This window comes from Tamandua tetradactyla, chromosome 20 (genome assembly GCF_023851605.1).
Source record: "Tamandua tetradactyla isolate mTamTet1 chromosome 20, mTamTet1.pri, whole genome shotgun sequence".
Taxonomy (NCBI): Eukaryota; Metazoa; Chordata; class Mammalia; order Pilosa; family Myrmecophagidae; genus Tamandua; species Tamandua tetradactyla.
Genome location: NC_135346.1, coordinates 59,261,963 through 59,278,946, shown reverse-complemented (window position 1 = coordinate 59,278,946; position 16,984 = coordinate 59,261,963). Strand labels below are relative to the sequence as shown.

The window sequence follows — 16,984 nt, the reverse complement described above, 5'->3', positions numbered from 1 at the left end:
AAGCCCCTCCCTGCCCCGGGCGGCCCTGGGCTGGGGATGGAGATGCAGCTGGGTTCTGAGCTCGCCCAGTCCCAGGCCACGAGAGGGCGCAGTGTCCACCGACCGGGGCGTGACGTCGTGCTCGGGGACGCCGGGCAAGCCGCCCTCGGTACAGGACCAGCAGCAGTCCACACTTCTGGCGCCGTCATCCTCCACTTGCGTGGGTTTAAACTGTTAGCGCATGCTCCGAATTCTCCGGTGTCCCACAGTGCTCTGCCTGCCGCTTTCTCCCGCAGCTCCAACAACCTCGGCGTAGCCAACCACAGGAGGCGGTGACACCGCCCCGTACGAGACCTGCTCTGGAGAAAGTTTGTCCCTCTGTGCGATCCGTCGCGCGAAGGTCAATGCTAGGCGCCGCAGTCCGTTCTTTACATCTGATTGGCTTTCACTCGGGGGTGGGCGGGTTTTTCCCGTCGCGCATGCGTGTAACCAAGGATGGAGGAGTCGGAACCTGAGCGAAAGGTGAGAGCGAGGCTGGGGTCCTTGCGGGTGGGACACGGGAGTGAAGGCGAAGGCTCCTGGCCCGACTCTTGTGTATCTTCAGAGGGCCCGGGGAGATGAGGCGACTACCGGAGCAAGTCGCTCTGAGGCGGAGGATGAGGACGACGAGGACTACGTACCCTATGTGCCTTTGCGGCAGCGCCGGCAACTACTGGTGAGCCAGGTTGAAGGGGGAAAGGGGGTCAAGGGGTGCAGCCTCTGGTCTGCAGTGGGGAGTGGTCTCGGCTTAGGGAATGGGGTGTCAGTACCCGGGAGTGGTGGTCCTCACCGAGAAACTGGCGATTTGATCTGAGCGGCAAGGCAGCGCCACGCCTGGCGACATGTGACCCTCACCCACAAACCAGTATCCTGGTGCAGACTCCCAGGGCCCGCTCCTCCACTCGGTCTTGGCCTTGACTCTGAGAGGCGCTGGGTTACATCTCAGCTCCAGAAGCTGCTGCAGCGGCGGCGTAAGGGGGCTACGGAAGAGGAGCAGCAGGATAGCGGCAGCGAGCCTCGGGGAGATGAGGACGACATCCCACTGGGCCCTCAGTCCAACGTCAGCCTCCTGGATCAGCACCAGCATCTTAAAGAGAAGGCCGAAGGTGGGCCGTGCAGCAGGGGCTGCAGGGGAACGGGAGGGGCTTCGGGGAGCAGGAAACAGGATGGAGCCTGAGAGAGACCCAATTTGGGACCATGCTGTTACCTTGGCATCTTCTGCTTCTTTTTCTAGCTCGCAAAGAATCGGCAAAGGAGAAGCAGCTGAAGGAAGAAGAGAAGATCTTGGAGAGTGTGGCAGAGGGCCGAGGTATGGTTGTAGCCAGTGTAGTGAGGATGTAGGGTGATCCTCCTCTCCTCACCCCAGTCATGTTATGTCTCAAGGGGCCTGGCCTCTGGGAAGCGGGAACCAACCCTACCTATTTCTTCAGCCTTGATGTCCGTGAAGGAAATGGCCAAGGGAATCACATATGACGACCCTATCAAAACCAGGTATGAAAATAATATATAAAACAGGTATGTCTTTCTGGTCTTTGCCTTACCCTTAGTTAGGCTGACATGTGATGTGGCTGAGACTGGTAAGGACATCTGATATCCATCTTTGCCAAGGGTCTCTCCTGACCCCTGTTACCCACCCACAGTTGGACACCGCCCCGTTATGTCCTGAACATGTCCGAAGAGCGGCATGAACGTGTACGGAAGAAGTACCACATCCTGGTAGAGGGAGATGGTATCCCACCACCCATCAAAAGCTTCAAGGAAATGAAATTCCCTGCAGGTACTGGGAACACCACATTTTTACAGGCAAACTTCTGTGAGGTATCTCCCGGCCCTCACTGAGCTCAGTATTTACAGCCTTGGTCCCAGCCAGTGAAGATGGAGGATTATCTTAGGTTCCGTTTTCAACTGCTTCAGTTGTACATATACATTAACCTCTGTCATTAGTGGTGCTTTAGTGGAAAAGTGAGTAGTACCTGCAGCAGAAAGAACATTGGGCTTAGACCTGGGTATGAATTCTGGCTCTACATAGCCCACTGAGCATGCTTGCCATTCTCATTCTCTCTCTGTCTCTCTGTGTGTCTATTACTGTCTCTGTCTCTCTGTCTCTTTCATCGTTTGTAACTTGGGGAGGATAGTGCCAATTTTATAGACTTTCATCTGTAAGACACGGGTTATGCCATGTTGTTTTTTTGTAGCCATCCTGAGAGGCCTGAAGAAGAAGGGCATCCATCACCCGACGCCCATTCAGATCCAAGGCATACCCACCATGTGAGTGTGGCCCCGGAGCCCCTGAGAAGGGCGGTGAAGGGAGGCCCAGTTGCTCCGTGTCCACCTAGAGAGGCAGTGCCCGTCATATCTGAGCCTGCCACTCAGGCCTGCTCTCTTCCACCAGCCTGTCTGGCCGGGACATGATTGGCATCGCCTTCACTGGGTCGGGAAAGACACTGGTATTTACGCTGCCTGTCATTATGTTCTGCCTGGAGCAAGAGAAGAGGTTGCCCTTCTCTAAACGCGAGGGGCCCTACGGACTCATCATCTGCCCTTCGGTAAGATAAACCAGTCCAGTAGACGGGGCAGAGGCCAGGCGGCCTTCTGGTGCCAGCTTTTGCCCCTCTGCCCACAGCGGGAGCTGGCTCGGCAGACCCATGGCATCCTGGAGTACTACTGCCGCCTGCTACAGGAGGATAGCTCGCCCCTGCTGCGCTGTGCTCTCTGCATCGGGGGCATGTCTGTCAAAGAGCAGATGGAAACCATCCGACAGTGAGTTCAGGAGCCCTTCAAGGATGATAGAGGCCACTGCACTTTAATCTTTCCACGGACTCACACTGAGGTCAAGGAGCTGCCATTCAAATGGGGCTGAACAGACAAGCTGCAGTCCAGGGTGGTTGGGGCCAAATGGAGGTGTGCGTAGAGAGTTGCAGTGAAAGCCCAGCAGATAGACCAGGTCAGCCTGCCAGGGGGGATCCAGGAAACAGAGTGGTCAGAGAAGCCCTCCCAGCAAAGGGAATATTTGAATTTTGAAAGGGAGCATTCCAGGCAGGAAGGCCAGCCAGAACAGAGGCACAGAGGTGGAAGGGCCGAGCATGTCCAGGAAGGTCCAGTAAAGGTGAATCCAGTGTAACAGGGCAGTGAGCCTGTTGAGGCCTACAGACGGGGTTGCAGAAACACAGACTAAAGCCCAGCTGGACATTCAGGATAGACCTTCTTGGGGAGTGGGGAGCTATAGGAAGAGTAGTCCAGGAGAGGGGAAGGGTGTGGCTGGGACACCTTCCCGGAGAGAGCTGAACACAGTGCACAGGGCAGGGGATGAGAGGAGAGAGGAAGGGGTGGGTGAGGAGATGGCAACGTCAGAGGCCTGAGGGCAGGGCAGGGCAGAGGCCTGGCCACTGGGCAGGATGGGCTAGTGGCTCCCGAAGCCTCCAGGAGCTCTGCTTGGCCCCCAGCGGTGTGCACATGATGGTGGCCACCCCCGGGCGCCTCATGGATCTGCTGCAGAAGAAGATGGTCAGCCTGGACATCTGCCGCTACCTGGCCCTGGATGAGGCCGACCGCATGATCGACATGGGCTTTGAGGGTGACATCCGTACCATCTTCTCCTATTTCAAGGTGCCACCTCCTGCCTACACCCCCTGCATCCCCACTTCAGGGGCATGTGGCCCAGCTCCCCACCCCACTCCCTGTGTGGCCTGGCCCCGGCCCTGCCCCCATCCACCTGCCGTCACCCAGCCCTGCCCCCACCCTTCCTCAGGGCCAGCGACAGACTCTGCTCTTCAGCGCCACCATGCCAAAGAAGATTCAGAACTTTGCCAAGAGCGCCCTGGTGAAGCCTGTCACCATCAACGTGGGGCGTGCTGGGGCCGCCAGCCTGGATGTCATCCAGGTGAGCAGAGTCTCACCTGTGAGAATAGAAGCTGGGGAGGCTCCTTGAGGCTGATTGGAGTCGGGGACAGGCGGCTCCTGGGCACGGGTGTTTCATTCAAGAGCCCTGAGCTGGAAACATGGGTCACACTCCCACCCTTGGCTTCTGGGCACCTTCCAGCCTGGCAGTTCTGGCCCACATGGCAGGTTCATGGCTGGTGAGCCTTACTTGAGGACCAGCTAACCTGGCTTCCCTGGTGGCAGGAAGTGGAATATGTGAAAGAAGAGGCTAAGATGGTGTATCTGCTCGAATGCCTGCAGAAGACACCCCCGCCCGTGAGTACAGTGGGCAAGGCACGCGGGACCTCAGGGGAGGGGGAGGGTGGTGAGGTATGTGCTGGGGGAGGTCAGAGTGAGCATGTGCGGTCAGCCCTGGTCACCAGAGTTGGCCTTCCCACACAGGTCCTCATCTTCGCAGAGAAGAAAGCAGATGTGGACGCCATCCATGAGTATCTGCTGCTCAAGGGAGTTGAAGCCGTGGCCATCCACGGGGGCAAAGGTCAACCTCTGTCCTATCCCTTCGCCTGCATGGCAAGTCTGCTGTTGCCCACCCCCCCATACCCAATTCCTGTTGCAGCTCTAACAGTCCCTTCCTGTTGTCCCTCAGACCAGGAGGAACGGACAAAGGCCATCGAGGCATTCCGGGAGGGCAAGAAGGATGTCCTCGTGGCCACAGATGTGGCCTCCAAGGGTCTGGACTTCCCTGCCATCCAGCACGTCATAAATTACGACATGCCTGAGGAGATCGAAAACTATGGTGGGGAGCCAGGGCGGGGCTCGGTATGGGAAGGGCCCCCAGCCCCCAGGCAGTGGGTCTGAGGCTCTGCTGTCCCCACAGTGCACCGTATCGGCCGCACTGGGCGCTCGGGGAACACGGGCATCGCCACCACTTTCATCAACAAGGCCTGTGGTGAGTCTGATGTCAGGACCACTTTGGCCCCCTGGGCCCTGCCTGTGCCACCCCAGGGCCTGATGACACCCTCCCCTCCTCAGACGAGTCGGTGCTGATGGACCTCAAAGCCCTGCTGCTGGAGGCCAAGCAGAAGGTGCCACCCGTGCTGCAAGTGCTGCACTGCGGAGACGAGTCCATGCTGATCATCGGAGGTGATGCAGAGTGGGTGGCACAGTCCAGTGGGCAGAGGGTGACAAGCACTGTGGGCACAGGTCTACGCTGGGCACCAGTGCACTGGGAGTTCATATGGGGCCAAGTATTGGGGCTGGGGCCTGACCCCTCTTCTGCCCCCAGGAGAACGTGGCTGTGCCTTCTGTGGGGGTCTGGGCCACCGTATCACCGACTGTCCCAAACTCGAAGCGATGCAGACCAAGCAGGTCAGCAACATCGGCCGCAAGGACTACCTGGCTCACAGCTCCATGGACTTCTGAGCCAGCTCTCCTTCCCAAGAGGCTCTGGACGCTGGGCCTCTGGCCACCCTCTCCCCTACACACACATACCCCAGCCCCCCTGGACAAGAAGCCACCTTTTGGCCCGGCTGGCCTGGGCTGGGCCAGGCTGGGCCTGGCTGCCTGCTCCCTCTATCCCCAGAATTACTATTTTTGTTCACCTTCACCCCTTCTGCCAGTAAAGCACAACCTTCTGTATATCATCCCCAGCCCAGCCTCTGTGTTTTGCCTTGTCTGCCCCGTGGCCATGAGCAGGCCCTACCTTCTGACCTCCAGAAGCCCTCCTAGGCAAGGCCTCAGCATCTCCCACTGCCACTGTCAACACCAACATGCTGGGGCTGAGCTATGTAAAGAGCACTATCTGGGGTCCCCTACCACCCTTGTACCACAACCCCCTCCAGCCTGGATTCATGACCTCAGGGGACAACCACATTGGTGGGCCAAGAAAGATGGTTGGCTGTGTTCTCTGGCATGACCCCCAGCCCTCCCATGGCCTCCTCCTTCTTGTCAGTTGTGTGGAGCCTCCTGGGGCCCCTTGGGAGGTTTCTCTGCCTCCGACCCATGACTGCTTGCCCACCTGCCTGCCTGAACAGACTCCAGCTGGGAACCCTCAGCTGCTTTCACCAAGTAGGCAGCTAAAGCCACAGGGCTGTGTTCAGTCCGCAAACACAAACACCCCCGACCCTTGCCAGGCAAAGGCCTGCCGGGAAAGCCCCCAGGTGACTGGGAGAAGCAGACTCAGAGGCAGAGAAACCCGCAGCTATCGTGAGACTGCTGGCAGGCAGGATGGAATTTCAACATGGGAGTCAGGAGTGACCAGGGTTGCAGAGCCTGCAGCAACCATCACCACCCAGTTCCTCTGGGCCAGGACCTCTGCAGAAGGCCACATGTTGATTCCAGTGGGACAGCAATTGCTCAAGTTGTGTTTGTCACTTGATGTGTGGCCTTGGGCAAGTTACTTAATTTTTCTGAGCTTCAATTTCCTTCTCACTGAAATTGCAATGAGAATGCAAAGGACAGGGTCTTGGTAGCTGCTAGAGCTCAGGACACGGAGCCATGTACCCAGAAGGCCTTAGAGAATTATTCCCTGGCCAACAGAAGCTGTGTGCTCACTCAGAACCCCAAACCACATTCCTCATCCTGGGAACACGTTCTTTCCCAGAGGAGCCACTAAATGAATGGCCTGAGGCTCTCCCCAGAATTCAGAGCCCCAATTCTGGCCTCCAGCAAGGCAAAACTGAGAAATTGGCCCTGGGCAGGAAGCAAAGCTTGAGAAGAGCATGTGACCTCTCCAGGGGGCCCACTGGAAGTGCCGCCCCCGCTCACGTGGCTGGGGCCGTTAGAGGGGCGTGGATGTCCACGTGGACGGGCGCCCATGGTGGGGTGTGCTCTGTGTGCCTACACTCCAGGCAGTGTGGAGGGGCCAGGACAGGCTTCCAGAAGGAAGAGGCAGCCCACTGCCCAGTGGTAAGGGTCTTTGAGAGGGGCTGGCCTGGGGGAAATTAAGCAGGCGGGGGGGAAGGGGGCAGACACAGGACCTGGGATGCTAGGCTGCAGAGCAGTGAGGAGCGAGGAGAAGGTTTAGGGAGGGGAGGGCCACGGTTGGTTTTAGCTTTAGAGAAATGGCCTACTGTAGGGAGCGGTCTGGGCTGGACCCAGGTAGGACAGCTTTTCACTGCCTGAGGCTGGCCATGGGGTGGGGGCCATAGGGATAGAGAGAAGCAAGTGAGTATTAGGATACCTCAGACAGCAGGATAGTCTCAGGCAGGCCCCGAGATACAAACCAAGACTCAGTTGGAAAAGCCAGGGATGTGCCAGTGTGACCAAAGGAGGGTCCCAGGGTAGGGGCAGGGCTTTAGGAATGCCAGCCCTGGGGTGCTCAGCCACAGGGTGGGGGCACGGCCGGAGCCCATGACTCAGGGGAGTCAGCCTGTGGTCAGATGCTTGCACCCGGTTGGCCCAGTTGCAGGCAGCAGTCATTTACCCGCTGGTGGCCTGAGGCCCCTGCCAGGTTGGTGTGAGCTCCTTGGGCTGACCAGAGCCCCAAGAAAGAAAGAGGGGATGCCCCGGAACCCCTCTTCTTTCTAGCTGCTTCACTGAAGGCCGGGCTCCCCTCCCCCCAGCCTGGCAGAGCCTCTGGACGGAGGGAGGGGGAAGTGGCCAGAAGGGGAAGTTTGAGGAGTTCCCCCTCTGGCCTGTCACCAGTCTCCTCAGACCTTCGGAGAGGTGGCCCGGCGGCCGAGCCGCAGTCCATGGAGGCCTTAGAGACCCCCGTCAAGGATGGCATCCTCTACCAGCAGCACATCAAGTTCGGCAAGGTAGGGACCCTCTGGCTGCTGGGCGGCCACCCAGGAGAAATGGAAGCAGAGGAAGGGGCCCCTGCCCAAGTCTTGGACATCCCACCCAGACCTGGGAGACTGGGGAAGGGAGTGGGGACGGGGGGCCCAACCCAGGAATGGGAAAATGGAACCGAGCCACTTCTGGGCCTGAGAGGCCGGAGGCTGAATGGGCCTTTGGAAGACCCTGCCTCACTTCAAATAGGAAGCCAATGGCGGGGCAGTGGCTAGCAGTCAGCACCTCCCAGCCAGACAGCCTGGGGACTGCATCCTCCAGCAGCCATTCTGGCCCGTTTCAGGGGGCACTGAGGCCCCTAGAGAGAGGGTTGGGGCCCAGCTGCGAGAGACCGCAGTGGTCCCGTGGCCCATCCCTCCCTGCAGAAGAGGTCCTGGCTCCCAGCCCCCTTATAGGGTGGAGTGGGTGGGGACCTTGCTTCCCCCCAGCCAGCAGGCCCTGCACCCTGCAGCTCGGCTGCAGCTGCTGCCGGGGCAGACAGTCCTTCTGTTTCCTTTGCCCTAAGTGATTTGCATATCTCCTTCCTTGCCATCAGGAGGTGGAAGCCTCCCTCCCCACCCCACCCCTTGGCCCAAGAGGCCTTTATTATGGAGGTTAGGGGGGTTGCAGGGGCACCTACCACCCTGAGTCCTCAGTTCAGCGATGAGGATGCTGGCGCTTACGGCAGCCACGGTCAGGAAAGTTGGGAAGAGGCAGGATTTGAACCCAGGGCTGACTGACCCCAAGCACAGATTCTTCCTCTGGCTGAGCCTCCTGCCTGAGGCGCTGAGGAGTGGGGAGAAGCCGGGCCGGCCAGGGTGGGGAGGAGGGTTTGCTGAGGGACGGATGGCAGAGCAGAACCTACCCCCTGAGTGTCATCTTCCCCATCCCCCCCCACCCCCCACAGAAGTCATGGCGGAAGGTGTGGGCACTGCTGTATGCAGGAAGCCCATCTGGTGTGGCCCGGCTGGAGAGCTGGGAGGTCCGGGACGGTGGCTCGGGGCCAGCGAGTGACCGGACGGCAGGACCTGGCCGGCGGGGAGAGCGGCGGGTCATCCGTCTGGCTGACTGCGTGTCGGTGCTGCCAGCCGATGGCGAGAGCTGCCCCCGTGACACGGGAGCCTTCCTGCTCACCACCACCGAGCGCAGCCATCTGCTGGCCGCACAGCACCGCCAGGCCTGGATGGGCCCCATCTGCCAGCTGGCCTTCCCGGTGAGTCGGGGGTCGGCCGGGGTCCCCTCAGCCCATAGCCTTCACGTGCACATCACTCACATCCCGTCACTCAGCTTCCAGTGAAGCACCTCTGGGACTGGAAAATAGTTCAGAAACCCATACAGAGTGGAGGCCATGCAGGCTAGAGAGAAAATGAGACACTTGGTGGGATCAGTGGGGTGGGGGGGGTGGGGACAGCCTGTTCAAAGGCCCTGAGGCAGGAAAAAGTCTGGTGTGCTCAAGCTGCAGAAAGAAGGCCTGTGCAGCTAGAGGGTAAGGACTAGGGTAGGGAGGAAAAGTTGGAGAGTTGGGCAGCAGCCAGATGAAACGGCCCTGGCTGCAGTGCAGGGTTTGGGATTTTATCCTGAGTTAGAAATGAAGCCCTTGGTTCGAGCCAGGAGTTGACAGTTTTAAGGTCTCACTGCAGCTGTGGTGGACCAAAAGGAAATGTAAGTCTGGCGATTCCTCAAAAAGTTAAACATCGGCGGGCCGCGGTGGCTCAGCGGGCAAAGTGCTTGCCTGCTATGCCGGAGGACCTCGGTTCGATTCCCGGCCCCAGCCCATGTAACAAAAACGGAGAAACAGAATACAATAAAAACAAGAAAATGTTTAAAAATGTTTCCCTTTCTTCCTTCCTTCCTTCCTTCTATCCTTCCTTCCTTCTCTCTGTCTTTCCTTTAAAAAAAAAAAAAAAAAAAAAAAAAAAAAAAAAAAGTTAAACATCGAGTTACCATTATGACCCAGTGACTCCACTCCTAGAAGTATATATCCTAGAGAGTTGAAAACCAGTGTCAATACAAAACTTGTAGACAAACATTCATAGCTGCATTATTCACAGTAGCCCAGAGGTGGAGATGAGCTACATGTCCATCGACAGATGTTTGGATAAACAAATGTGGTCTATACACACTGGACTGTCACTAAGCCATAAATCAGAGTGAAGTACTGATACATGCGACAACGTGGATAAACCTTGAAAATGTTATGCCGAGTGAAAGAAGCTAGACACAAAATATTGCATGACTCCACTTATGTGAAAAATCCAAAAGAGGCAAATCCATAGAGACAGAAAGCAAATTAGAGACTGCCAGGAGCCGGGCAGGGAGGAATGGGGAGCGACTGCTTAGTGAGTGCAGGGTCTCCACTTGGGTTGATGAGAAGGTTCTAGCACTAGGCAGTGGCGATGGTTTCACAACACTGGGAATGTGCTTAAGGCTACGGAATTGCATCCATTCGAATGGCTGAAATGGTCATTTGGATATTATGTGGATTTTACCGCAGTTTTTTTTTTTTCAAAAAAGAAAAGGAGTGGAAGCATGAAACACGGTCAACACATCAAGCAATTGCATTTGACCCGTTCTGCCAGGGGCTAGTCAGGTGTTGAGAGTCAGAAGAGCCCCAGGACTTGCCAAAGGACTGGATATGGGGCAGACAGGCAAAGGGAGTTCAAGGGTGGCTCTCAGGATGGTTGCTGGGGCCGGTGGTCAGATGTGGTGCCGTGCCCTGGGACGGAGGGGGGTGCCTGGGTGCGAGAGTGCAGGGTGAACTCACTGGCCAGTCTGCTGGTGTGTGCCTCCCCAGTGCACCCACCCTTTGCTGCTCCCTGCTGTCGGAGACACACACACACACACCAGGCCCAGTCCCTGGCCAAGTCGGAGGGCTGTGGGGCCACCCTCCTGGGTGCCCAGCCCTCCACAGCTCTCCAACCCCCTCACCTGAAGGCTGGTGGTGCCCAGGGGCACTTGGTGTGTCAGGGGCAGATTTGCTTGACCTGGAGTCCTGAGTGTGCAAGAGGCACGGGGTGGACACCAACCTCTGACCTTGACCTCTTCCCCAGGAGTGCTCAGGGCCAGGAGAGGCTGAGTGTCCCCCGAGGGGTCTGGTCCCCATGGAGGAAAACTCCATCTACTCCTCCTGGCAGGAAGGTGAGTCCCTGGGGCTGGGACCTTTGGGGGACCCACGGGGTGGGGTGATGGGCTTCCACATGGCTAAACGGGGAGCCTCCCTCACGGTCGCCCCACCTGCAGGGGGCGAGTTTCCAGTGGTGGTGCAGAGGACCGAGGCTGCTGCCCGCTGCCAGCTGAAGGGCCCCTACGTCCTGGTGCTGGACCAGGAAGCCATCCAGCTGCGCGGGCCCTCCAGCCCGCAGGCCCTCTACGTCTGGCCCTACCGCGTCCTGCGCAAGTTTGGTTCTGACAAGGTAAGGTCACGGGTGAGGGGATGCGTCCCGGGCACTGGGGTGACAGGGCCCCCAGCCGCTGACACCGCACCCTGTGGCCTGCCCAGGGCGTGTTCTCCTTCGAGGCCGGCCGCCGCGCTGACTCCGGGGAGGGTGTCTTCGCCTTCAGCAGCCCCTGTGCCTCTGACCTCTGCGGAGCTGTGGCCGCGGCCATCGCCCGCCAGCGGGACCGGCTGCCCGAGCTGGCTGCAGCCCGGCCCTGCCCCCTGCCTCGGGCCACCTCACTGCCCTCGCTGGACCCCCCCGGAGAGCTGCGGGAGCTGCCACCGGCCTGCAGGAGGGCCCGTGTGGTCCCTGAGCCTGGGCCACAGAGCCTGCCACCGCTGCTGTGCTCCGAGGAGCTCTACGCCTCGGTCTCCAAGCGGGCCAGCGGGCCCCCTGCCACGGCGGAGCACCTCTATGAGAATCTGTGCATGCTGGATGGGGCACCCAGGCCCCATGAGGCCCCGGACAGCGGCCAGAGCCCCGGCGCCAGCCCCATCTACCACAACAGTGAAGACCTGGGCTGGCCTGGCCCGGCCCCTGACAGCAGCCTGGAGGCCCAGTACCGGCGGCTGCTGGAGCTGGAGCTGGGGGAGGCGGGCGACGAGGCCGGGGGCACCGGGAGGCCCGGAGCACAGACAGGCTTCAAGGCCAAGCTGGTGACGCTGCTGGGCCGCGAGCGCAGGAAGGGCCCGGCGCCCTGTGACCGTCCCTGAACCCCTGTGTGGGGTGGTGGCAGGAGAGAGACGGGCGCTCCACCCCCAGCCCAGGACAGGAGGACAGGTGGGCGGGGAAGCGAACAGTGGGCATTTGGACACACACCCCCACGTCCACTGTGGCCTGCAGGGACAAACCAAGCAGGCTGGGGAGGACCCAGCACCCACCCCCAGTGTACAGTGTACAGAGGTTTGCTAATAGTAATAAAGCCTTCTAGCTCCAGCCTGGACTCCTGTGCCCTCTCTGACCACCTCGTGGCTCCCGGTCCATGTCTCCTCTTGCTTCAGCTCCCGCAGCCGCCCCTCCTGGCACACAGCCCTCACTCTCATGTGTACTGCAGCAAACACCAGTGCCCGGTGCTGGGTTCCGGGGACACAAATCACCTGAGCCTGGTGTCTGCCACTCAAACCCACTTGCATAGAGAGATGGGGACGGAGGAAACTGTGGCTCTGTGGAGGGCACCTATGCAGCAGCAGGACGCAATCTCCTGGGCAGAGGGAGAAGGGAGGCTGGGCCTCTGAACTGAGCACAAAGGCAGACAGGGGTGTCCAGGCCAAGAGCACGGTGGACCTAGAGACGGAGGGCAGAAGGTGTGCACAGAGGGGCTGGGGGCAGGGGTGGGGGAAAAGACGGGACGTGCAATGAGCTTGGCCACCTCTTCAGGGGAGGGGGACGGTTTAACATGGAGCAGAGGGAGGAGGGTCAGAAGGGCACAGATGAGGAAGGAGCAGTGTAGAGGCCAGTTTGGAGGGGGCCAAAGTGGACACCAAGAAGCTTGAACAGGGAGGAGGCAGTGGGCAGGCGTGGAGGGAGAGGAGGGAAGGGACGTCACAGATGTGCCCACCCAAAGCATTTGCACCCTGCTAAAACTCAAAAATACACAGACACCAGTGGGAGTACTCAAGCATCAGTTTCCTCAGCAGTAAAGGATAAAGATCAAGTTACATATCAGATTCGCATTCATTCATTCCGTTTTTTTGCATGGCCAATCCTTGTCACATCGACCTGCAGCGACCCTTTTCTCACTGTCTGCAATCCCAATCCATGATTCCTCCCTTGTCCTGTGTAGATTCTGCCACCTGCCAGTCATCACTCTCTTGCTCTCTTCTCTCCTTCCATCTTATTTGTCTGGTGAAGCCCCAGGCCTCATGTAAACCCTGCTCTCCTCCATGCCTGTCCCTCCTGGGAGCTGCTCATGGCCAGAGAATTTCTCACCCACCAGCTAACTGAACCTTCTTTAAAAGTGTGATTGCCAACTTCAAGTAGACAAGACAGGCTCTCCACGGCACCCAGCACCCGGAGATCCCATCCGAGAAGGGCTGCTTTTCTACTCCCCCACATCTCCATCCCTGCTCCTCTACTTCCCCACCCACTCTCACCTCACAGCATCACTGGGGAAATGGCAGCCAATAGAAGCAAATACCCTCATCCTCCAATTCCCACCGCAACCACAGTGTACCAGCATCGGCATTCACCTTCTCCCTCCTGACCCCAAAGTGGAAGCATCTGTCCCCAACCCCACCAAGGTAAGTTCCCCCAGCCTGTGCTCTGATCCCAGGCCCTCTTGCTTCCTCAAGGCTCTCTGCTAGACCCACTAATTCTCCCAGCGGTGTCACCACCATCACCATTTCCAGCCACACGCAGATGAGCTCTGTAATTTCACATCTTTAAGGGAAAACCTCTCTTGACCTTGCATTCCCCCTTCAGCCACCTCCCCCTTTCACTGTTCCTCTTCCATGTGAAACTCCTCAAAAGAGTTGTTGATTACTTTCATTTCCACTTTCTCACCTCCTATTTCCTACCCCCCTACACACCTCCAGTCACCCCGTAGTCCCCAGGACCCCATTCCATGGCGCTTACCAGGTCACCAACCTCCTTGCTCCCCCCAAACAAAAATGACCTGGATGCCCTTTGTGACACCTGGATGCCACTGACTTCTCAGCTGCATTTGTCATCCCTTCTCGAGACACCATCTTCACTTGGTTTTCCTTCTACGCAGTCACTCCTTCCCAGCCTCTTTTTCCAAATGTTTTTATGGAGGTAACATATATAAAGTGCCACTTTAGCCACTGTCATGATTGCACTTCAGTGGCATTAATTACGTTCATAATGCTGTAAAGCCAACACCATCATCTAGTCCCAAAATGTGTCATCACCCAAAGCAGAAATTATATAACCATTAAGCAATGACTCCCCATTCCCCGCCCCCTAAAAGCTCTAATCTTTCTGTCTTTATGAATTTGCCTAGTGTAGATATTTCCTATTGGTTGAATCAGACAGCATTTGCCTTTAGTTTCTTTCACTCAGCATGTTTTCAAGGTTTATCTATATTATAACATGTATCAAAAGTTCATTCCTTTTTGCAACTGAGTCCATTGAATGGAGACACCCCATGTGGCTTATCCATTCATCGGTCAAGGGACACCTTTTGGCAATTGTAAACAATGCTGCCCAGAATGCTGGTGTACGAGTATCTGCTGGAGTCCCCACTTTCACTTCTTTGGGGTCTACACGGAGGACTGGGTCATGCAGTAATTCTCAGTTTAACTTTCTGAGGAACCCTTCCTGGCCTCTTTTGCCGTCTCCCGCTCTGTCAGACCTCTATTTGGGGCTCTGGCCTCAGAAACGACCACAGGGTGGCTCAACCCTGGCAACATGTGGACTCGTCTGGGAGCCTTTAAAAAACATCCCCATGTCTGGGTCCACATCAAGGGGTTCAGATTCCAACAGTCAGGGTGGGGCCTGGGCATCTGGGGTCTTTTGTATGAAATTCCCCCAGGGGGTTTTAGTGTGCCTCCAAGGTGGAGATTTCACTGCCCTACGTGATCCCATCTGGTCCCAGGTAAGACCATCTAAACGCTGACGACTCCCAAAGGTGCACCATGGGTCCAGGCTTCTCTCCTGTGCTCCAGATCTAAGAATCCAATTGCACACTTGACATCTCCGTATTTAATGTGGGAGGCTGGGGGAAGGGAGGTTCCTTTCAGTGCAGACTCAGGGTCTGGGGGGATCACAGATCCTGCCATCTGAGCAGGAAACTGAAAGATGATGGAGCTATGGGGAGGCAGATTTTGCAGATTTGCTTATGGAAGCACCTTCTGACATGCTAAGTCTTTCCAGGATGGCTCAGGCTGCCGTAGAGCGCTTGTCACCAGAGATGTGCAAGTTGAGGCCAGGAGGCTCCTGGCCAAGGTGGCTGCTGCTGAGACTCCTCATTCCCACCACAACAAGCCCAAGCCCTGCCCTTGCCAGCTCTGCTAATCCCAGCACACACTGGAGGCTACCGGGAGAGTTAGGGTCACGGCCAGAACTGGAGCCCAGGACTCTGGATCCCTGGCCTGGCACGCTTTCCTTCATTACAAATATCAGCCTCTCTGCCTCCCGCAATTTCCAATCAGACAATGGATGGGAAAGTCCTTGCAAGCCTCCAGGGAACTAGGGGTCTGGCCCAGGAGCTGCAGGAGCCCCAGCCACCAGGGGGCACTGTGTTCTAGCCAGGGTCCTGCTGCTACCCACGGGCTGCACGTGCAGAGAGCCCCACGGTGGTGGGGGATGGGGGGTGGACTTGGGGGCTCTAGCCAGGCCCTGAGCCTGACACTGACCCAAGGACCAGACCCCAGTTCTTTCTGCTGCAGGACAGCCAGGACACCCAGGCTGCCACTTCTTCCTTTGCTCATTTGCCATTTTGCTTTCTCAATCCTTTCTTCCTTCCTTCCTCTGTTCAATTCACTTTGCCATGTGCAGGCACCAGGGAAACGGTGTGGAGAAGATAGTCATGGGACTATCTAATGGGAACAAGAGGCATTCGAGAAAGAAAAACACAAAATATAACATCAGATAGAGGTAAGTGCCACGGAGAAAAAATAAAGTAGGGTAAGGGACCAATGTATCGTGAGATGGTAGGGGTTGGCTATTTTAGATAGGGTAATCAATTAGGCCTCGTGGAGGAGGTGTCATCTGAGCAGGAAACTGAACAAAGTGAGAGAGTCTGTTGTTTAGCTATCTGTGAGAAGGTATTTCAAGCAGAGGGAGCAGCAGGTGCTAAGGCCCTGAGGCAGGAATGTGCCTGGCACATTGGGGGAACCGCGAAGGGGGCCAACGTGGCGGAAGGAGGGTGGCGGCAGGTGGACTCAGTTCATTAGGGGCATGTAGGTCACAAACCTGTGGATTTTAAGTGCAACACCAGCTCCCTGGAATAGGAAAGTCACGAGGTAACAAGGTGTGATTTCTGTTTAAAAATATCACTCTGCGACCTGCAGAAGAGTTTGGAGGGGGGCAAGAGTGGAAGCAAGGAGACCCGTGAGGAGGCAGTTACAGATGTCAGGCATAAGATGACAATGGCTCAGACAAGAGGGGCAGCAGAGGCTGGAAGCGACCAGAGGTGGGACCTATTTTGAAGGTGGAATTTGCAGACTCTGAGGGATGAAAGAGAGAAGAGAAAGGAAGCGCGACTTCACAGTTTTTACTGAACCAATTGGACGAATGATGGTGCCATTTACTTAGAAAAGGGAGGAAGAGATCAGAGAGGTGGGAAAATCGTATTGGGACACGATGGTCTGAGGTATCTAGTGGGCATTCAAGAACAGTTGTCCAACAGGCACTGGATTTTGGAGCCTGGAGAGATCAGGGCTGGGCATAAAACGTGGATATCTTTGGCCTGCAGGTGGTATTAAAAGCCATGGGACAGGATGGGGTCTGAGAGAGAGAGAGAGAGAGAGAGAGAGAGAGAGAGAGAGAGTAAAGAGAGGGAGAGAGAGAGTAAAGAGAGAAGAGGGCTCTGATAGCTAAGTTGGGAGGCATATGAGGTGGGATCCGGGGAAGAGGAGCAGATAGTCAGGAAGCCAGGGAAGAGTGTTTCCCGGAAGAGGGACCATCAGAGGAGGCTGGCCCGGCGCCGAAAAACTGCCACTGATTGGATAACCCGGAGGTCACTGCAGACCTTGAGAAGAGGATGTCAACCTCCCCTGCCGCCTGGCGGAGCCGCCGGGGTGGCAGCGCCGGGGTGGGCGCTGGGGATAGTCGGGGGCGGCTCTCAGGACACCCCAACTGGAGGCGCTGCCTGCTCAAAGGGGAGGGTAGCAGGACCCAGCCCACCTCCCCCGTGTGCGGTAGGCGCTGGGGGAGCAGCCTCTGCTCGGGGGAGGGCAGGGGAGGGCAGGCTCAGG

The 16,984-nt window shown here is 57.5% G+C and overlaps 2 protein-coding genes across 2 annotated transcripts; both read left to right on the top strand.

Annotated features, from left to right (window-relative positions):
• Window positions 1-370: 370 nt before the first annotated feature.
• On the top strand, window positions 371-5,537 carry DDX41 (DEAD-box helicase 41). Its single transcript, XM_077137780.1, has 17 exons — window positions 371-501; window positions 584-694; window positions 965-1,124; window positions 1,253-1,327; window positions 1,449-1,509; window positions 1,659-1,795; window positions 2,214-2,286; window positions 2,411-2,564; window positions 2,642-2,778; window positions 3,462-3,624; window positions 3,767-3,898; window positions 4,141-4,212; window positions 4,339-4,435; window positions 4,544-4,693; window positions 4,775-4,846; window positions 4,930-5,040; window positions 5,183-5,537. Exons 1-17 carry the CDS (start codon window positions 475-477, stop codon window positions 5,317-5,319), a joined length of 1,869 nt encoding a protein of 622 aa, XP_076993895.1. The 5' UTR covers window positions 371-474; the 3' UTR covers window positions 5,320-5,537.
• Window positions 5,538-5,639: 102 nt separating this feature from the next.
• DOK3 (docking protein 3) lies at window positions 5,640-12,062 on the top strand. The gene is made up of 6 exons (XM_077137781.1): window positions 5,640-6,804; window positions 7,543-7,655; window positions 8,576-8,881; window positions 10,719-10,806; window positions 10,909-11,081; window positions 11,168-12,062. Exons 2-6 carry the CDS (start codon window positions 7,590-7,592, stop codon window positions 11,816-11,818), a joined length of 1,284 nt encoding a protein of 427 aa, XP_076993896.1. The 5' UTR covers window positions 5,640-6,804; window positions 7,543-7,589; the 3' UTR covers window positions 11,819-12,062.
• The last annotated feature ends 4,922 nt before the right edge of the window (window positions 12,063-16,984 follow it).